Genomic DNA, 15,237 nt, shown 5'->3' on the forward strand with positions numbered 1-15,237 from the left:
GCAAGAAGAATTAGGGTGAGAATGCGGCTCTACGCAGGAGTGGGAAGAGAAGAAGAAGCAGAAGCAGAAGAAGAAGATGTAGAAGTATGAGAGGATGAGAGGAAGAAGAAAAAGGAGGAAGAAGAAGAAGTTGAAGAAGAAGAAAAGTTGTTCTTGCTTCCCAATCGGGCGATCGAGCTTGTTGCGTATTGATGGTGTATTGATACTGTACTAAACTTTATGGCCCCGCACATATGCGATGTAACTTACCGTAACGTCCTTACCCGCTTTATATCCACCCGCGCAAGGAGCTTTTTGGACGTTGAGCTGAGTGAAAACATCCGCTCAAAGTCATCAACGCTGCATCTATACACACCGTCCATACATCTTCTATACATCTATACCTTCTATACATATACCTTGTATACATATACCTTCTATACATATACCTTCTATACATACACCTTCTATACATATACTCTTCTACTCCTTCTACTCTCCTTCTATGCGTCTTGTCTATGCGTCCCTCTGCTTACTCATACTCAACCGGGCCCGAGTTTTCCCCCCAACAGAAAACGACGCTAGCTTCTTCTGTCACTGACTAAGCAAGGCTTAGGTAAGGCTCGGCGCGCCATGCCGAGGCTAAAGTTTTATAGAGAAAAAGGGCGGAGAGTTTACGTAAAGCACGGTTTGATAGCTGCTAGAGATATAGCAGTAAGGCTGACAAGGAACAAGATGCACGATGCAGGAAGAGGGCTAAATAGAAATGCTCCGAGAAAGTAGGACAGGGTAGTATTATTCTCTAGCGTGGGTGTACATACATGGTGGCCTGGAGATGAAGGATAGGGTATAAGTGGCATGAACAAAGGAACGAAACACATGGGTCATTATTTATCTAAGATGATAATGCTCTGAAAGAGTGGAAGGGCTGATGATGATTAGGAAAGTAGATGTGAAGAAGTAAAAGTCAGGTTTGGTAGTAAAGTTGGTAAGCTGGGGGTTGGGGATGGATAAAACTGTCCGGTCCTCCCCCCCCCCCCCCCGTATTATTCGCCGCGGCTAGATGGCGAGAGAGGCATGTAATATATGCAGGGAAGAAAGGCGCGGGAAACGATGGTTTGCTATATTCATTAGGCTTAGTAGGAAATCGATACGTTAGTATGTCTCGCCCAGGCTGCCCAGGGAGGAGGATGGTCGAGGCGTCATGGATGCCTTCCTCCTGCCAGCTGACGGCGGAGGCATATCGCCATCTCTCCTTCCGAGGGCTGAGCTGGTGCGTCGAGGGGTTAGGTTGGCTGGCGTAGGTATAGAAGACATGCCGCCGCTGGTTCGTCTCTTCAGGGCAGCAGGGGTTGGGATAGAGCTGCCGGAGCCGGAGTAGTCGTAGCGTCGTGGAGTGGGCGTGTGCATACTCAGGTCCATTTCGGCGTTGTCTTCGTCGATGTACGACATGCTGGCGGATGGGTTGTAGTTGCTTAGCGACGAGCGTGGGCGGCGGATGCCACCGCTGCTGCCGGTGCTGCTGACGGATGGGTGATGCTGGTGGTGGTGGTGGTGGTTCTGCTGAGAGTCGGTGATGCTGGACATGCTCATGTTGAGCGAGTTGGCGGTGTAGTGTCCTGGGGTGCGAGAGCTGTTTTGGCTCTGGCGAGACTCCGGGCGAGCTTGGGCGACGCTGCTTGACGAGGTCATGTTGCTGGCAGAGCAACGTGACGACATGCTTGTGCGACTGCCTGGCCGCGAAGGGGTCGACAACGCGGGTGCTGGGCCACCGAACGAGTTCCTCCCCTGTGGGGGACGGGGTGCCGGGGTGACTGGCGTCTCGTCCTTGGTGGAGCTGCTCGCGACGCTGCCGTTCGATCGTTTTCTGTTGCTGCGTACCGTCACCGACGACGGCATGAACGGATGGCTCATGGCAGAGCTGGTGCGAGGGGACGCTCGAGGTGGCGTGTCGACCGGTGCTGGCAGTCGAGATCGGGCAGACTGTACGCGCTCCTCCAGCTTTTGCATCTTCCCGATCAGGCCGCGGATCTGGTAGAGCGAGCTTGACTTGGGAACGCTGGTGGAAGTAGTCCGTCGTCCCGCAGACGGGGTCAGGCGGCCGGTGGTGCTCCCCATGGATACTGACGGCACCCGGGAGTGACGTGAGGACCGCGAGGCCGACTTTTGGTGTTTTGATAGAGTGCTAGACTCGGATATGGAGACGCGGGATCGCGGCATGTTCGGGGTGCCGCCTCTGAACGTCCCGTTCGTCGACGACTCAGAGAAAGGCGGAGACGGAGGAGTAGCGATCTCAGATGCAACAGACGAGGCAGATTTCGTCAATGGCGTTGCAATGGGTGAAGAGGCAGTCGTTGTTGGTGAGTGGCCCGCTGGATCGATGTGATGGCCATTTGTCGAACTTGAGTCCAACAGCGACAGCTTCGCCTTTCGTTCCAGAGCGGCTTCTGCCTTTCGCAGTTTCTCCTGGACAATATGGGTTTCTACCTTGAGATCTGCCAGTTCGTCACGCAGTCGCTGCTCCCGGATACGCAGCTCCTCCCGCTCCTGTTCGCCATTCTTGATCTCTTCCTCGAGCAACACCCCTCGCTCAATCGACATGTTGTACTTGGATTCCACATCCTCTAGCGAAGACGTCGTGTTCCGGGCCTGTCTCTCAAAGTCATCGTTGGCCACTTCTGTGTCCCTGAGCTTCAGCTGCAGAGTCCGGTTTGCGTCTCGTAGCGTAGTGATCTCCTTCTGCAGCTTGTTCTGAACCGAGTTCGCCTCCGTCTTTGCTTGTTTATATTTCGTCTATCCAACCAACTTGTCAGTAAGACAGTCATGCGCTATATATTATACATATATATATATACTGAAGCTCACCTTCCACTCCTCGACCTCGTATCCCAGACTCTCGACCTTCTCCTTCAGCTTCCGCTCCCTCTTCTCCGACGCCTCAATGTCCTTCTCTAGTTCAGCTTCGAGCTCACGACTCGATGACTGGAAATCAGCCAGTTCAGCTTCGAGTAGCTCATACTGCGACTTGTAGTAAGCGATAGCGTCGGCAGTGTTGGTCTTTGCATTGGGCGGCGATGACGGAGGATCTTCCACCGCCATGTTTTCTGGCCTGAAACCGCTCTCTCTGGGATTATCGACGTTTGAGCGTATCCTCGCAAGGACTGCCAGAGCTATCCGATATCGCGACCGTCTTGTAGTATATAGACTGCTCGGCCAGACGGATGAAAAAGACGGCCGTTCTTTTTTAATTTTGCGCCCAAGGGGGAGTCGTTGACGTAAGAAGACCTTTGGGTATCCTCAAGATACTCGGTGAAGGGAGAGGCCACAGATGTTGGGGGAGGAACCTGCCTGCTTACCTTGCTACTTACCCGTCCGTCTACCGTCCTCTCGCCGTCGGAAGTCGAAGTCGTTGGTCTGTCTCGCGATTCTTCTTCTTCTTCCTCTTCTCATCGTCTTCGTTTCCTTCATTTCCGGCTTTCGTTCTTGTTGTTGTTTGATGTTTGATGACTTGCTGACTCAGCGATACCATGACAACCGTCACGTGAAGGCATCAAGACATACAGAGTAGGGTGATAGAGTATAGTGATAGATGGCAGATGACGGATGACAGATGATAGGATAGAGATGGTGATATATTAAGTGTTACTGTACAAGATACCCTGAAGATAACCAATATATGCCATGAAATTGCAACGTAAAGCCATAGTATATCATGACTGAGGATCTCTTGCGCCCTGCACAGCCTTGAGACCAGCTCCGGTGATGGTTTCGATCCTTCCCTTGGTGGTGCCGGCCAGGACACCTACGCCGATTATACCGCCATCACTTGCTTCCCGGAGGAAGATGCTCTTCCCTCCGTCCTGAGGCCCACCGCGCAAGAGTATCTGGTCGATATAGCTCTGCACATGCTCCTTGTACCTCGGATAGTGCTGTATTACACCCCCCGAGAAGCCAACGACCAGCTCCTCTGGGCTCCGGAGGTCGCTTGGCTGAAGGAAAGAGATGGCGTCCTGGGTGGGCGTATGTGGAATGGAGGCTATTTCCTCGAGGCTGCGTAGGTGGATGTGTCCCGTACACGCGAGTAGGCCAGCGGTGGCAGCGGCAACTAGCGCGGCAGATCGAGTCTGTACGGTTGCTGCGATGGTGCGTAAAACACCTGCTGTCTCTGCGGTCCAGTTCCACGCATGGGACGAAGGAGGGGGTGGGAGTTTGGTTCGCAGCTCAGAGGCAAGACTCTCCTTTGTAGCAGAGGTTGAGGCGACGGTGAGAGAGAGTAGATCGGTTGTGAGGCGGTACGGCTCAACCAGGTTGACAGGAAGTGCCTCATGAGGGACCCCGCGGACGTTTTCAAGGTAGTCGCAAGCGATGATACGGACTAATTCGCCTATGTACCGGCCACCGACCATGTATTCCAAAGGCTGGAAACCCGGCCGGCTGCTTCCTTCTGAAAGTTCGATATCCCACTCTGTAGCAATGGCGAGCTCTAGCAGCGGGATAGAAGAGTCGCGGAGAGTCCATTCCGTGCTAACCAGCACCTCCGTTGCATCGGGTTGATTGACTCGGACCGGATGGGTTTTCTTCTCGTTGAGGGCGTCCATCTTCATCAGAATGGTGGCGTTGCACCCCGAGCCGACGATGAGGCCCATGACAGCCCGGCTGTTAGGGAGTGATGGCACAGAATATGCCAGAGACGCCAGCGTCCCAACGGTATCGTTTGTGATGGCTACCACTCTCAACGTAGGCAATCCACTGCGCCGCAGCCGCTTTGTGTCCGGGTCAAACTCGCGGTTGGAGCGCCGTATATGACGATCATAACCGTCCAGCAGAGCTTCTCGAAGATTGAGGTCTGAATTAATGGCGAATCCTTTGCCAGTAGGCATCAGTATTGCCTCATTAAGGTTTCCCTGTCTAGTACAACGTTAGCTCAAGACCAGCAAAAAAAAGAGAACGGTGAGATGACGTACTTTATCGGGAAACAAAATGAGATACCCATATCTACAGACGGAGGAGAGCTACTTCCCATCGGCTCCAAGCTGTCGGCCACAACCTCAGCGACACGGTCTCCGATCCAAGCAAATAGATCTTTGGCGTTATCCTTTTTCAGACGTTCCTCTATGGGCCACGCCTTCTCGAGTGTCCGTCTTACATGCGGCGAGATGACACCGTCTTTATCGTTAACTCTGGCTGCTCGCACGGACGGACCGAGCAGATCGATAAAAGCAACCCGAAGGTACGAGAGGCCGACGTAGGCAGCTAGATAGTGGCCGGTCTCCTGTCCCGTGGGGAGACGGGTGACGGCAGTAGGAAAGAACTGCTCCAGAGAATTCGCAGCAACGTCCTTGAACTTCCTCGAGAAGCGGTACGCAAGGTCATATACTGTGCTATTGTCCAGAGCCAGCGGCTTCAAAAAGTTGACTATATCGTCGTCATCATTACTGTCCTCTACATCTGTGCTGGGGACAAAGCTGTCTATGCTGGGTATCATCGTCAGCAGCTCCCCTCCATGCAAACTTGACGGTAAGGAGGGAGTCTCCAGCTTGCACCTAAACGCATATTAGCACGAGATAGCACCAGACAGGCGGGTTCCCGGGGTTGGTCACATCTTGATATATTCCTCAAGCATCCATATATCCGTCAAGGTCTCTGGTCAACCCCAACTCGTATTTATAAAGGTTAGCTGTTTCAGCCTGTCAGTGGCGAACCTATTGTCTGCGAACATCTACCAGGCCCGCCAACTTGCTATAGCCTCTCAATACAAGCATCGACCAGGCCCGATAACTAAACCATATAAAAATATACGAGAACTTCTTCTTCTTCTTCGTCTTTTCGTTCGTTTCTTCGTCTTTTTATACCCTCGAGGCTCTTGCTGAGTAAGCGTCACATGACCGCGCCTTTTCGCCAGCAAGAAAAAAAAAGCAGAAAGAAAAAAAAAAAAAGTCGAAGATGAAAAGAAAAGAAAAGAAGAAGAAGAAAAACGACGTGGTGGATAAACAAGTGCGAGTTGTATAAAGAAAGACACCAACGCAGACATCAGCGAGCTTTTCTCGTCTTGCGGGTTAGGTGAGTGTTTTATCCTTCTGCGGCTAAGCGCCTCCCTCGGCAAACCCGCCAGGCGCCGGCTTTAAACTACCTGGCACCACCACAGCTTTTCCTTCATACCTCCACGCACGGCGAACCTTGGCCCATAACGCATACTATCCTACCCGCTTTTTTCCTCCCAGACAATCCCGGCGCACTTGCTGCTGTCTATACATATGCTTGCTCGCAATGGTGCTAACTTCTGGAAAGAAGGGCAGTCCGCTTCACCCGGCCATGCGGCGAGCATGGCGGACCCCACGGACTTGAACCTCGATGCGCCTAGCGATCTACAGGATATCCCCGACCTGTCGCCCGTCGATGACCTCGTGCCGCCCCCAGAGGGCACATATCCTGATAAAGCGTCGTTGATAGCGTCAGTCCATGCTCACGCAAAGGCACACGGGTACAATGTCGTCGTCAAGTCGTCGAGCACGCCCACCGAAAAGAAACCAGGGCGAACCGCGAAGGTCTGGTTGAGATGTGATCGCGGAGGCCAGTATAGGCCCCGCAATGGGCTGACGGAGGAGACGCGGAAGCGGAAGCGGACGTCTAGGCTGATGGATTGTCCTTTCATGCTCGTGGCGGCGGGGAATCCTGGTATCTGGACGCTCACCGTCCTGAACCCGTCACACAACCATGGAGCTATCGTGGATAAGCCGCGCCAGACACCTCACCACCGAGTCAAGAAGGGCCAGGTTACAGCCGTACCATACGATTGGCCTCATGACGCCACATTCACCCCCTTCACCACCGCTCTGGTAATCATCGACATGCAGCGAGATGGTAACTTCCACACCCCTGTCCTGGCCAAATCTTGAGATCTTCCCTAACTATATATATCCCCTTTAGTATGCTTGCAAGAAGGATACATGTCATATCAGGGCTACGATGTCACGCCGGCAATGGCTCTAATCCCTAAGATCAGACGGCTGCTGGACGCCTTCCGAGCCGCTGGGTTTCCAGTCTACCACACCCGCGAGGGCCACAGATCAGACCTCTCTACCCTATCAACTCGAGAGAACTTTCGCTCCCATAACAACCCCACAGCCTCGGGCGTTGGGTCCACCGGCCCTCTAGGCCGTTTCCTCATCCGTGGCGAACCAGGCCATGATATCGTTCCAGACCTCTATCCGATCGAGGGAGAACCGATTATCGATAAACCTGGGCGTGGAGCGTTTGCACACACGGATTTCGAACTCCTGCTACGGAATAAAGGTATTAAAAACCTTGTTGTTGTCGGCATGACCACAGACGGCGCTGTTGCGAGCACCCTCCGTGAAGGCTGTGACAAGGGGTTCGACTGTCTGCTACTGGAAGACGGCGCCGTAGCACTCGACCCCACTCTCCATCTGAGTGCCTGTAATAGCGTAAAGATGGAAGGTGGGCTGCTGGGCGCCACTTCACGCATCGACGATATTGTGCACGCTGTGGATAATTTCAAGAGTCTCCTGGTGAAGAAGATGGCACCGCAGATGATGGTTTCTTAATTGATGCCACATCTTATGAAGACTCCCTATATTTGGATTTCGGTTACTTCCGGCGTTTACTAAGCCATTTTACTTCTTTTTTTTTTTCATTTTGGTTCTTGTTCTTAGTATGGCACATTGATGGCGTTGGGTCATGGCGCTTGGGTCATATATGGGCTTGACAGTAGGTTATCGTTTTCAATTGCTCTGCTTCCTGGCTGGACGCTCTTTTGTATCTAATTTCGGGCTGGCTTAATACCTCTTAATTTGCCAAAGGAAGTTGGACTGAACATATTAGTTGGAGCTCATTATATTTGTTCATTCACTCGGTCTAAACAGCAAAGGTAACAGAGCTTTAATAGCCCTATTTGCACACAGGCTCTAACGCCTGCCGAGCGAGTTATGAGTTTATACATCTTCAACTGACCCACTGAAGCGCAGCATCATAGTCTCCATCGCCTAACTCTGCTTACGTCCATATCCTAGGAACACATTCGTTCAGCTCAGAGATGGCCGGAGAAACATGGCGTAACCCCTGGGCCCAGGTCCGACAGGAAGTATAGAGCGACAATAGTACCAATTGCCACCCAAAAGCATAGGATCTCGTGCATAAATCTCGGAGCTTGAAAGGCCTGGCCCAGCCGCATCTGTACATATTTCCCTGTCTATCAAGGCAGTGGTGCGAAAATGTGTATATCGGGCCTCTTTCAAGCGCGAATTGTGTATTCATCCCGCATGCCATGGTTACAGCCATTTCTTTCCCGCCGCCATCACTCTGGCGCGAAAGGCAGGACTTGTAATCTCCATGCCCCGCCGATAAAACGGACTCATGGCCGCCTTCACCCAATTCTCGTAAACTTCATTCATAAACTGCCGAATGGCATCTTCTGTCTGTGGAGAGGTAGGATTATGAGCTATCGACGACGATGAACCGCGTGACGACCCTGAAGCTCCTGATAAGAAACCGGAGGCAGAGAGACCGCCGCCGCTACTGCCGCCAGATCCTCCTGTGGCAGGCTGAGAGGCAGAAGGCGGGGGTTGATGTAGTAGGATAAATCGAACGCCTGTTCCTGTAAGGAAGGCAGAGACATATGCTGAAGCTGGGGGGTATGTGTCTATGTGCTTGAGGTACCTGTTTGGAACGGTTAGAAGAACATCACAGAGTTAAAGCGGTTTTAAAATAGTAATAACATACATGGCTCCATTAGTCCATTGAACTTCCTCGACGATATCCAGACTTGCATGTATAATGAACTGGCTCATATATCTCTCGTTATCAGCATATCGAAATCGAGCAATGCCATCTGCGCCCCCTTTGGAAGTCCCAAATGCCAGGCTGAAGAGTGGTACATCTGTCGATGATAAGATCGTAAAGTAGTATGACATTCTGCACCACTGTCTTCTCGATAACCCCGCGCTTTGTACACTGCCGTGTTGTCTCTCAACCCTTCAAGCTGTTGTAACCAAAAGATCGACGTGACGTCTGGGATATGATTATATAAGCAGGATGAGGCTCAATATCACGTGTCAAAGACGGCCTTCAAAGTTTCGCGACTTTCGAGCTTCGATAGAATCAAATGTCCAGGCAACCAATTTTAATTATCCAGATGGCACCTCCGAAGCTCAGTTACGGACTTAATTTGTCCAAGGCGAACCCTAAGAAACCCTCACCTTCAATCCTTGCAGGTCAGAAACGAAAGAGCTTGTGGGATGACCCGGACTCTGAAGACGAAGGCCAGAAAGGAGAATCAAACGGAATTGAGATTACAACGCTAGGCGGCCTATCTCCTTTCCCGGAGGAATCTAAATCTCCAAAACCAACAAGCGAAGCTCCGTCAAAAAAGAAAACAGTACTGTCAAAGTGTGCTGATGCGCCGCCCAAGCGTGAATACACAAACCTCGCAGCTCTACACAGCAGCAAGAAGCATGCAAATGAAGCTGAATCGCTTGACCCGTCAATATATGACTACGATGCAGTATACGACCCTCTACATGCGAAAACTAAGTCTAAAGCCTCCAACTCGAATAACGATCCCTCAGCGCAAGGGCCAAAATACATGACGGCTCTTCTCCGGAGTGCAGACACACGAAAACGAGACCAGCTACGAGCGAGGGATAAGTTGCTTGCTCGCGAACGGGAAGCTGAGGGCGACGAGTTTGCTGATAAAGAGAAATTTGTGACTGCAGCGTACAAGGCACAGCAGGAGGAGGTGAGGAGGATAGAAGCAGAAGACGCCGAAAAAGAAAAGGAAGAAGCGGAGAAGAGGAAAAAGGGGATGGGAATGGTGGGATTCTATCGGGATGTGCTTAAGCGGGATGAGCAGAGGCACGAAGAAGCTGTTAAATCAGCGGAGGAAGCGGCGAGGAACAATGCCGCAGCGGAGAAGGGAGAGGGCGAGGATGAAGAGGTAAAAGAGAAGACTGCAACGCAGATAGCAGAGGAACTCAATGCCAGAGGCGCGAATATTGCTGTGAATGATGAAGGTGAAGTTGTTGATAAACGACAGCTGCTTTCTGCAGGGCTGAATGTTGTATCGAAACCTAAACCGGCGGCTGCAGCAGCTGGTGCCTCCAAGGTTAGTACAGGAGCAAGAAGTGCTGGCACTGGGTTTGATCGGGGTGGTATTCGTGCTGCGCGCGAGATGCAACGGGCCCGACAGACGGAGATGCTCGCAGAGCAGCTTGAGGAGAAACTACGGAAGGAGAAGGAGGAGGAAGAAGCTCGACTACGAGAGTTGGCGGAGAAGACTAAGAGTCAGAAATCGAAGGAGGATGTCATGAGTGCGAAGGAGAGATATCTTGCTCGAAAGAGGGAGAGAGAGAAGGAAAAGGATAAACAGAAGGAAAACAGCTCTTGAATGCGTTGTGTCATATTCTCATGTATGTGTATTTACAACGAATCGATCTGGGTAAAGGTCTATATAAACTGGGACGAATTCTTTTCGGCTTCAAGGCAACGCAAACAACTCAATAACTCCGGCCATGGAAGAATGAAGAATGTTATTTCGATGAATATGGCTTATTTGGCAGTCAATGCAAAGCTCAGACCAATAATACCCATTCCCGCGAAAGCAAAGCCGATGCACAACCCTCTCCTGTGCGAGAGCATCATGCTCTCAGCAAACAGCTGCAGTCCTACGTTCGTCATCACACCGGCGGTGATTGCGAACATCCAGCCATACACCGCCGACGACGGCCCATCGAGTGAGCCATCGTCTCCAGGTCTGTTGCCAGGCTTGGTTGAGCCCCAGATCCACAGGGCCGCTATTCCCGCTCCAGCAGGTTGACTAATCCCACCTAGCAAGCTAGACCAAATGATAGCCTTGAGCCGTGACTTGAGCGCCAAGTATAGCGGCAAAGACATGGCAAACCCCTCTGTGATATTGTGTATGGAGATTGCGACAAAAACGGACCAACCCAGCGTAGGGTTTGTGTGGTTGGTTGCATAGGTGATGAAGCCTTCGGGTAGTTTGTGCAGGGCAATAGCGAGAGATGTTTGGAGACCAATGGATAGGAAGGCGTTCTGCGGGACGTGGTGATGGTGCGCTGAGGGCCGCGGTGAAGGTGGCGAAGGAGCATATGCGGTGGTTGCGGTGCTAGATGATTGAATGAAGCAGTCTTGCCCGGCAAGATTGACATCGCTAGCCCCTTCAGGAGTGATAGGGCGGGGTGAGATATTCTCACTGTTGGCTACGGGTGGAGGAACAATGGTAATTTCGGTAGCTCCTCCAGGTACGAGGTCTTCCTTGCTTTTTTGTATTCTGAGCTTCGCGCACTCGAGCCCGCAAGCTTGCGAAACACCAAAACACTTTCCGTTTGCACAGGAAGCATTAGAAGGGCCGCCCATCAGGCGGGTTAGCTGCTCGGATAGGTGGGCCGTTACCGACGACTTGGTTCGTGTTTCTGTGGTGGGCCGAGATGGTGTGCTGCTATGCTGATGAGGAGTATCTTGACCCGCAGATCTAACTGTGTTGTGATCGTGTGGTAGCAGAGGTGTATTCTCTGTGATATCATGATGCGTATGCGCCGTCTCTGCGCTTTCTTCGATATCATCCGTCTTGTGCGGAAGTGAGTGCGAGTGCCCGCAGCTGACGACGTGGGACGGCATCCATCGATGTAATAGGGAGGAAAAGATGTTTATAACGATAACGCCGGAGAGAAAGAGTCCTATTAGCGTGTACGCTGCTGCTTGTGGGGAGTAACCAGCCCGAGTAAGGTAGTTCTTCGCGGTAGGAAGCATGCTGTACAATGCCGTAAAGAGCTGAGTTTGAGTTAGCCATGGCCTGTCCCTTTCATCCAATGAGTGGATTGTACTTACAACCACACCACCACTCAGGCTCAGCGATGATGAGAGAAATACATCACTCTCTGCTATCCTAAAGTCCTTTTTGCCAAAATACTGTGCAACGACATCTACACAGATGAGACTGGATCCGAATGCGCACGCTAATTTTCCACCCATCAGCACAACACATATCGGCAATAGCGTAGGCTCAACGTACCGATCCCGCTTATACAGCTCATTATCCAGCCCCGGATATCATTATCGGACACCATCCTGCTGGTAGAGAAGAGAAAACCCCTGACACCGATAAAGTATATATAAATATATGGCCACCCCGCTTGTCTATACTCCAAGCTCCCTCAGAGATGTCTCCAGGAGTAAGTCTACAGCAGAGCTGGGACAAAGAACGAAAAACATAAACAGAAGAGAGGGAAGAAGACAAAGATAAATATTGATGGAAGAAGCTCAGATCCAACTCGCTCTCTGCCGCGCGTTTTGTAAGCGACGGACTCCGTAGAGAGAGTCTTCCCAAAGCGGACTAGCTTGGCTCTCAAGGTCCCTGCGTCGAAATAAAGCTCATCACGTGCAAGACGTGGATAAGCGACGGTGCATGAGGAAGAACGTCATCGGCATCCAACAACGTGGTAGTTCCGCCGGGTATAAGACGCCATCCAGACGCAGTTACGTGCTCCCTAGTGTCATAGTTGAAGGAGGTGTTTCACTGTGACGATTAAACCTTTTCTGTGTATCATGGTCCTAGACATGACACCTCCAGATGGAGTTCCGAAGACCCCACAACCGACAGGGAATGATGACTCTTGGCCAACCTACCCCATGTTCTCCATGGAGACCCCAGAATTATCCGTTTCAAAGGGCGTAGCTGACACTCGAGGTATCCTAGCTATCTATCGAACAAATCTCCGTTACCAGCGTATAAATGTGGTAAGGGCGCATCGCGGCTATGCGCTTTGTAGCCACCTTGAGAGCAAGGCAGAGTCACATGATCTAAGAATTAAGGTTTAATTCGCGGAACAACTCCACTTAAAGCTGACTAATTGCACACCTTTATCAAAAAAAGGGCGCCTTCGCTTTGTCTCCAGACCAGCTGATGGGCAAAGAAGCATTTTGCGGAGTATTACTTGAGACATGGGAAATCATCGACAGGGAAGATAGGCTAGCAGCCCTAGAAGTCAGAATATTTCCTCATTTTCATTTAGACTGTTCAGCTCTCATTGCTAGGTGTGCACCCTCATGTTCGTCTGGCTATCAGCATTCTCGCAATGTATCTCGATGTACAGAGTATTCCACAGGTTACATGTATATGTCAGAAGGATACCGAGGCCATATTTCGGTTTCTAACTTGCCCCCAGAGACAACTCAAGAAAAGAATATTATAGACTTTACCAACGTTACTCCAATCGCGCAGTAGTTTGATTATTACGCCATGAATAAATTGAATTCCCCCGAATACTTACAAAAGGCGAAAACCGCTAATTTACTAGAATATACTTATGAGTACTCCATTTTGTAGATTAGTTGCGTTTACTTGGGATATAATCTCCAGTTCATGACAAGCATATCAATATGTCGATTATGAGTTTTACATCGAGCTTAATAGATCCATGATGGCCTTCGTGTGTTACCACCAAAATATTTACTCGTCCTTTCTTATGCTGTTCAAAATGGCAATCTATGGAGCATCTTTCGTTTCCATACCTACAAGTTATCTGCGTAAAGAAAGGAGGGCCTGGGAAAATTGTCGGCCCGATGGAGATATGGCCCACCTGCACATTTTCTTTATCACCAGATCACGAAGCTGACCAGAGGCGCTAACGACGAGGACGAAGGCGGAGGGCTGATATTCGCTCATTATCACGTCCAGACACTCGCTACGGCTGAAGCTATCCCATCGACAACTCCGCTATATTCCCATTGAAGATGTCGAAAGCTACGTTCGCTATCATCGCCGCCGCCGGTGTAGCTACAGGCGCCGGCGTTACTGCTCTGATATATTCCTCCAGCTCGTCTCGTCACCAGCCTCATCAAGTCCCGGCTCGAAGCTCTCCTCCACCTCCTCCAGCAGCTTCACCTATTGCTACAGCCGCTCGAGTTCCATCCCCTGCGCTTCCTACGCGCTACTCGGACGCGCCAGTTGATCCCACGGGGCTCTTCCAATATGGCTTCCCAGGCCCAGTCTCGGATGAGGTCAACAGCCCTTCTCTGACAGCCGGCTTTGACCGTCGAACCCGCAATCCAGCATGGGTAGCCGAGCATATAACTCCTGAATCATTAGCTCAGAGAGATGGAGATCGATCCCACAGCCAATTTTATGAAGAGGAGAGCATCCCGGCTGCGTTCCGCGCGCGATTGAGTGACTACTACCGCTCCGGATATGACAGAGGCCACCAGGTCCCCGCAGCCGACGCCAAATGGAGCCAGGAAGCAATGGACGCTACCTTTTCGCTGGCAAACATGTGTCCACAGGTCGGAGAGGGCTTCAACCGTGACTACTGGGCGCACTTTGAAGACTTCTGCCGCAGACTGACACATAGATATCCCTCCGTTCGCATCGTTACTGGACCGCTCTATCTGCCCAAACGGGACCCCGCAGATGGAAAGTGGAAAGTCAGCTATGAAGTGATTGGCAACCCTCCCAACGTCGCTGTGCCCACCCATTTCTACAAGGTCATCTTTGCCGAAGACGGGAATGGAGAATACGGGAAAGTCAGCCTGGGAGCTTTCGTGCTTCCCAACGCTAAGATCCCGAATGAGAAACGACTGCAGGATTTCGAGGTGCCGTTGGAAGCTATCGAGCGTGCCAGTGGGCTTGAGTTCGCTAGCAAATTACCCCCTTACAGACGTGGTGTTCTCTGCCAGGAGGTGAAGTGTGATATCACAGTTCGCGAGTTCAAGAAAGCAAGTGACAGGAAGAGCTTGCCTCAGCGATAAATCGTTTTGTGGCATTTTCACGAGCCTGAAGCGTTATGTATATCCCTCTTTTTTGTTTATTCCATGTAATATACTACTAGACTCTGTGTGCAGTTCCCACTTTCTGTTTTTTTTTTTCGGGCCATCTTCTTATTTTCGGAAGCAATAGCTTAGTGATGTCAGCGAGCAATCATATCAAGAAATTTCATGGCTTAGTATTTCTCTCCGTGAAACCTCTCCTAAAGTTGTACGACCGACCTATACCGGTACCTCTTTTCATACATACCATGTCAATCCTCCAATGCATAATCAAGGTTGCTAGCATTTAATGCCATGTTCAATACCCGGACTTTGGACCAATGCAGCTTGCTATCCAGACGGTGAACGGAAACATGAACTGCACTCGTCCGCTACCAGCATTTCATACATGCACAGTTTCAGGAGCTCTGCAAGCCGTCTAATATAGACAAACAATTACTACAGTTCTTCATTTTGCTCCTT

General features: G+C 51.0%; 7 protein-coding genes across 7 annotated transcripts; 3 read left to right on the forward strand and 4 right to left on the reverse strand.

Annotated features, from left to right (window-relative positions):
* Positions 1–1,134: 1,134 nt before the first annotated feature.
* MCYG_04481 (nuclear distribution protein NudE) lies at positions 1,135–3,078 on the reverse strand (the record flags this gene model as incomplete). Its single annotated transcript, XM_002846698.1, has 2 exons — positions 1,135–2,730; positions 2,845–3,078. 2 exons carry the CDS (start codon positions 3,076–3,078, stop codon positions 1,135–1,137), a joined length of 1,830 nt encoding a protein of 609 aa, XP_002846744.1.
* Positions 3,079–3,689: 611 nt separating this feature from the next.
* MCYG_04482 (hexokinase family protein) lies at positions 3,690–5,464 on the reverse strand (the record flags this gene model as incomplete). Its single annotated transcript, XM_002846699.1, has 2 exons — positions 3,690–4,887; positions 4,944–5,464. 2 exons carry the CDS (start codon positions 5,462–5,464, stop codon positions 3,690–3,692), a joined length of 1,719 nt encoding a protein of 572 aa, XP_002846745.1.
* A 769-nt stretch (positions 5,465–6,233) lies between these two features.
* On the forward strand, positions 6,234–7,544 carry MCYG_04483 (isochorismatase hydrolase; the record flags this gene model as incomplete). The annotated part of the gene is made up of 2 exons (XM_002846700.1): positions 6,234–6,840; positions 6,907–7,544. The coding sequence occupies 2 exons, from the start codon at positions 6,234–6,236 to the stop codon at positions 7,542–7,544; spliced, it is 1,245 nt and encodes a 414-aa protein (XP_002846746.1).
* Positions 7,545–8,267: 723 nt separating this feature from the next.
* MCYG_04484 (MIP-2A) lies at positions 8,268–8,909 on the reverse strand (the record flags this gene model as incomplete). The annotated part of the gene is made up of 2 exons (XM_002846701.1): positions 8,268–8,655; positions 8,719–8,909. The coding sequence occupies 2 exons, from the start codon at positions 8,907–8,909 to the stop codon at positions 8,268–8,270; spliced, it is 579 nt and encodes a 192-aa protein (XP_002846747.1).
* A 221-nt stretch (positions 8,910–9,130) lies between these two features.
* On the forward strand, positions 9,131–10,381 carry MCYG_04485 (coiled-coil domain-containing protein 55; the record flags this gene model as incomplete). The annotated part of the gene is made up of 1 exon (XM_002846702.1): positions 9,131–10,381. The coding sequence occupies one exon, from the start codon at positions 9,131–9,133 to the stop codon at positions 10,379–10,381; it is 1,251 nt and encodes a 416-aa protein (XP_002846748.1).
* Positions 10,382–10,542: 161 nt separating this feature from the next.
* MCYG_04486 (zinc transporter zupT) lies at positions 10,543–12,080 on the reverse strand (the record flags this gene model as incomplete). The annotated part of the gene is made up of 3 exons (XM_002846703.1): positions 10,543–11,784; positions 11,842–11,969; positions 12,026–12,080. 3 exons carry the CDS (start codon positions 12,078–12,080, stop codon positions 10,543–10,545), a joined length of 1,425 nt encoding a protein of 474 aa, XP_002846749.1.
* A 1,666-nt stretch (positions 12,081–13,746) lies between these two features.
* MCYG_04487 (DNA/RNA non-specific nuclease) lies at positions 13,747–14,757 on the forward strand (the record flags this gene model as incomplete). Its single annotated transcript, XM_002846704.1, has 1 exon — positions 13,747–14,757. One exon carries the CDS (start codon positions 13,747–13,749, stop codon positions 14,755–14,757), a length of 1,011 nt encoding a protein of 336 aa, XP_002846750.1.
* Between the last annotated feature and the right edge of the window lie 480 nt (positions 14,758–15,237).

Source organism: Microsporum canis, genomic scaffold (assembly GCF_000151145.1).
Source record: "Microsporum canis CBS 113480 supercont1.4 genomic scaffold, whole genome shotgun sequence".
Lineage (NCBI taxonomy): Eukaryota > Fungi > Ascomycota > Eurotiomycetes > Onygenales > Arthrodermataceae > Microsporum > Microsporum canis.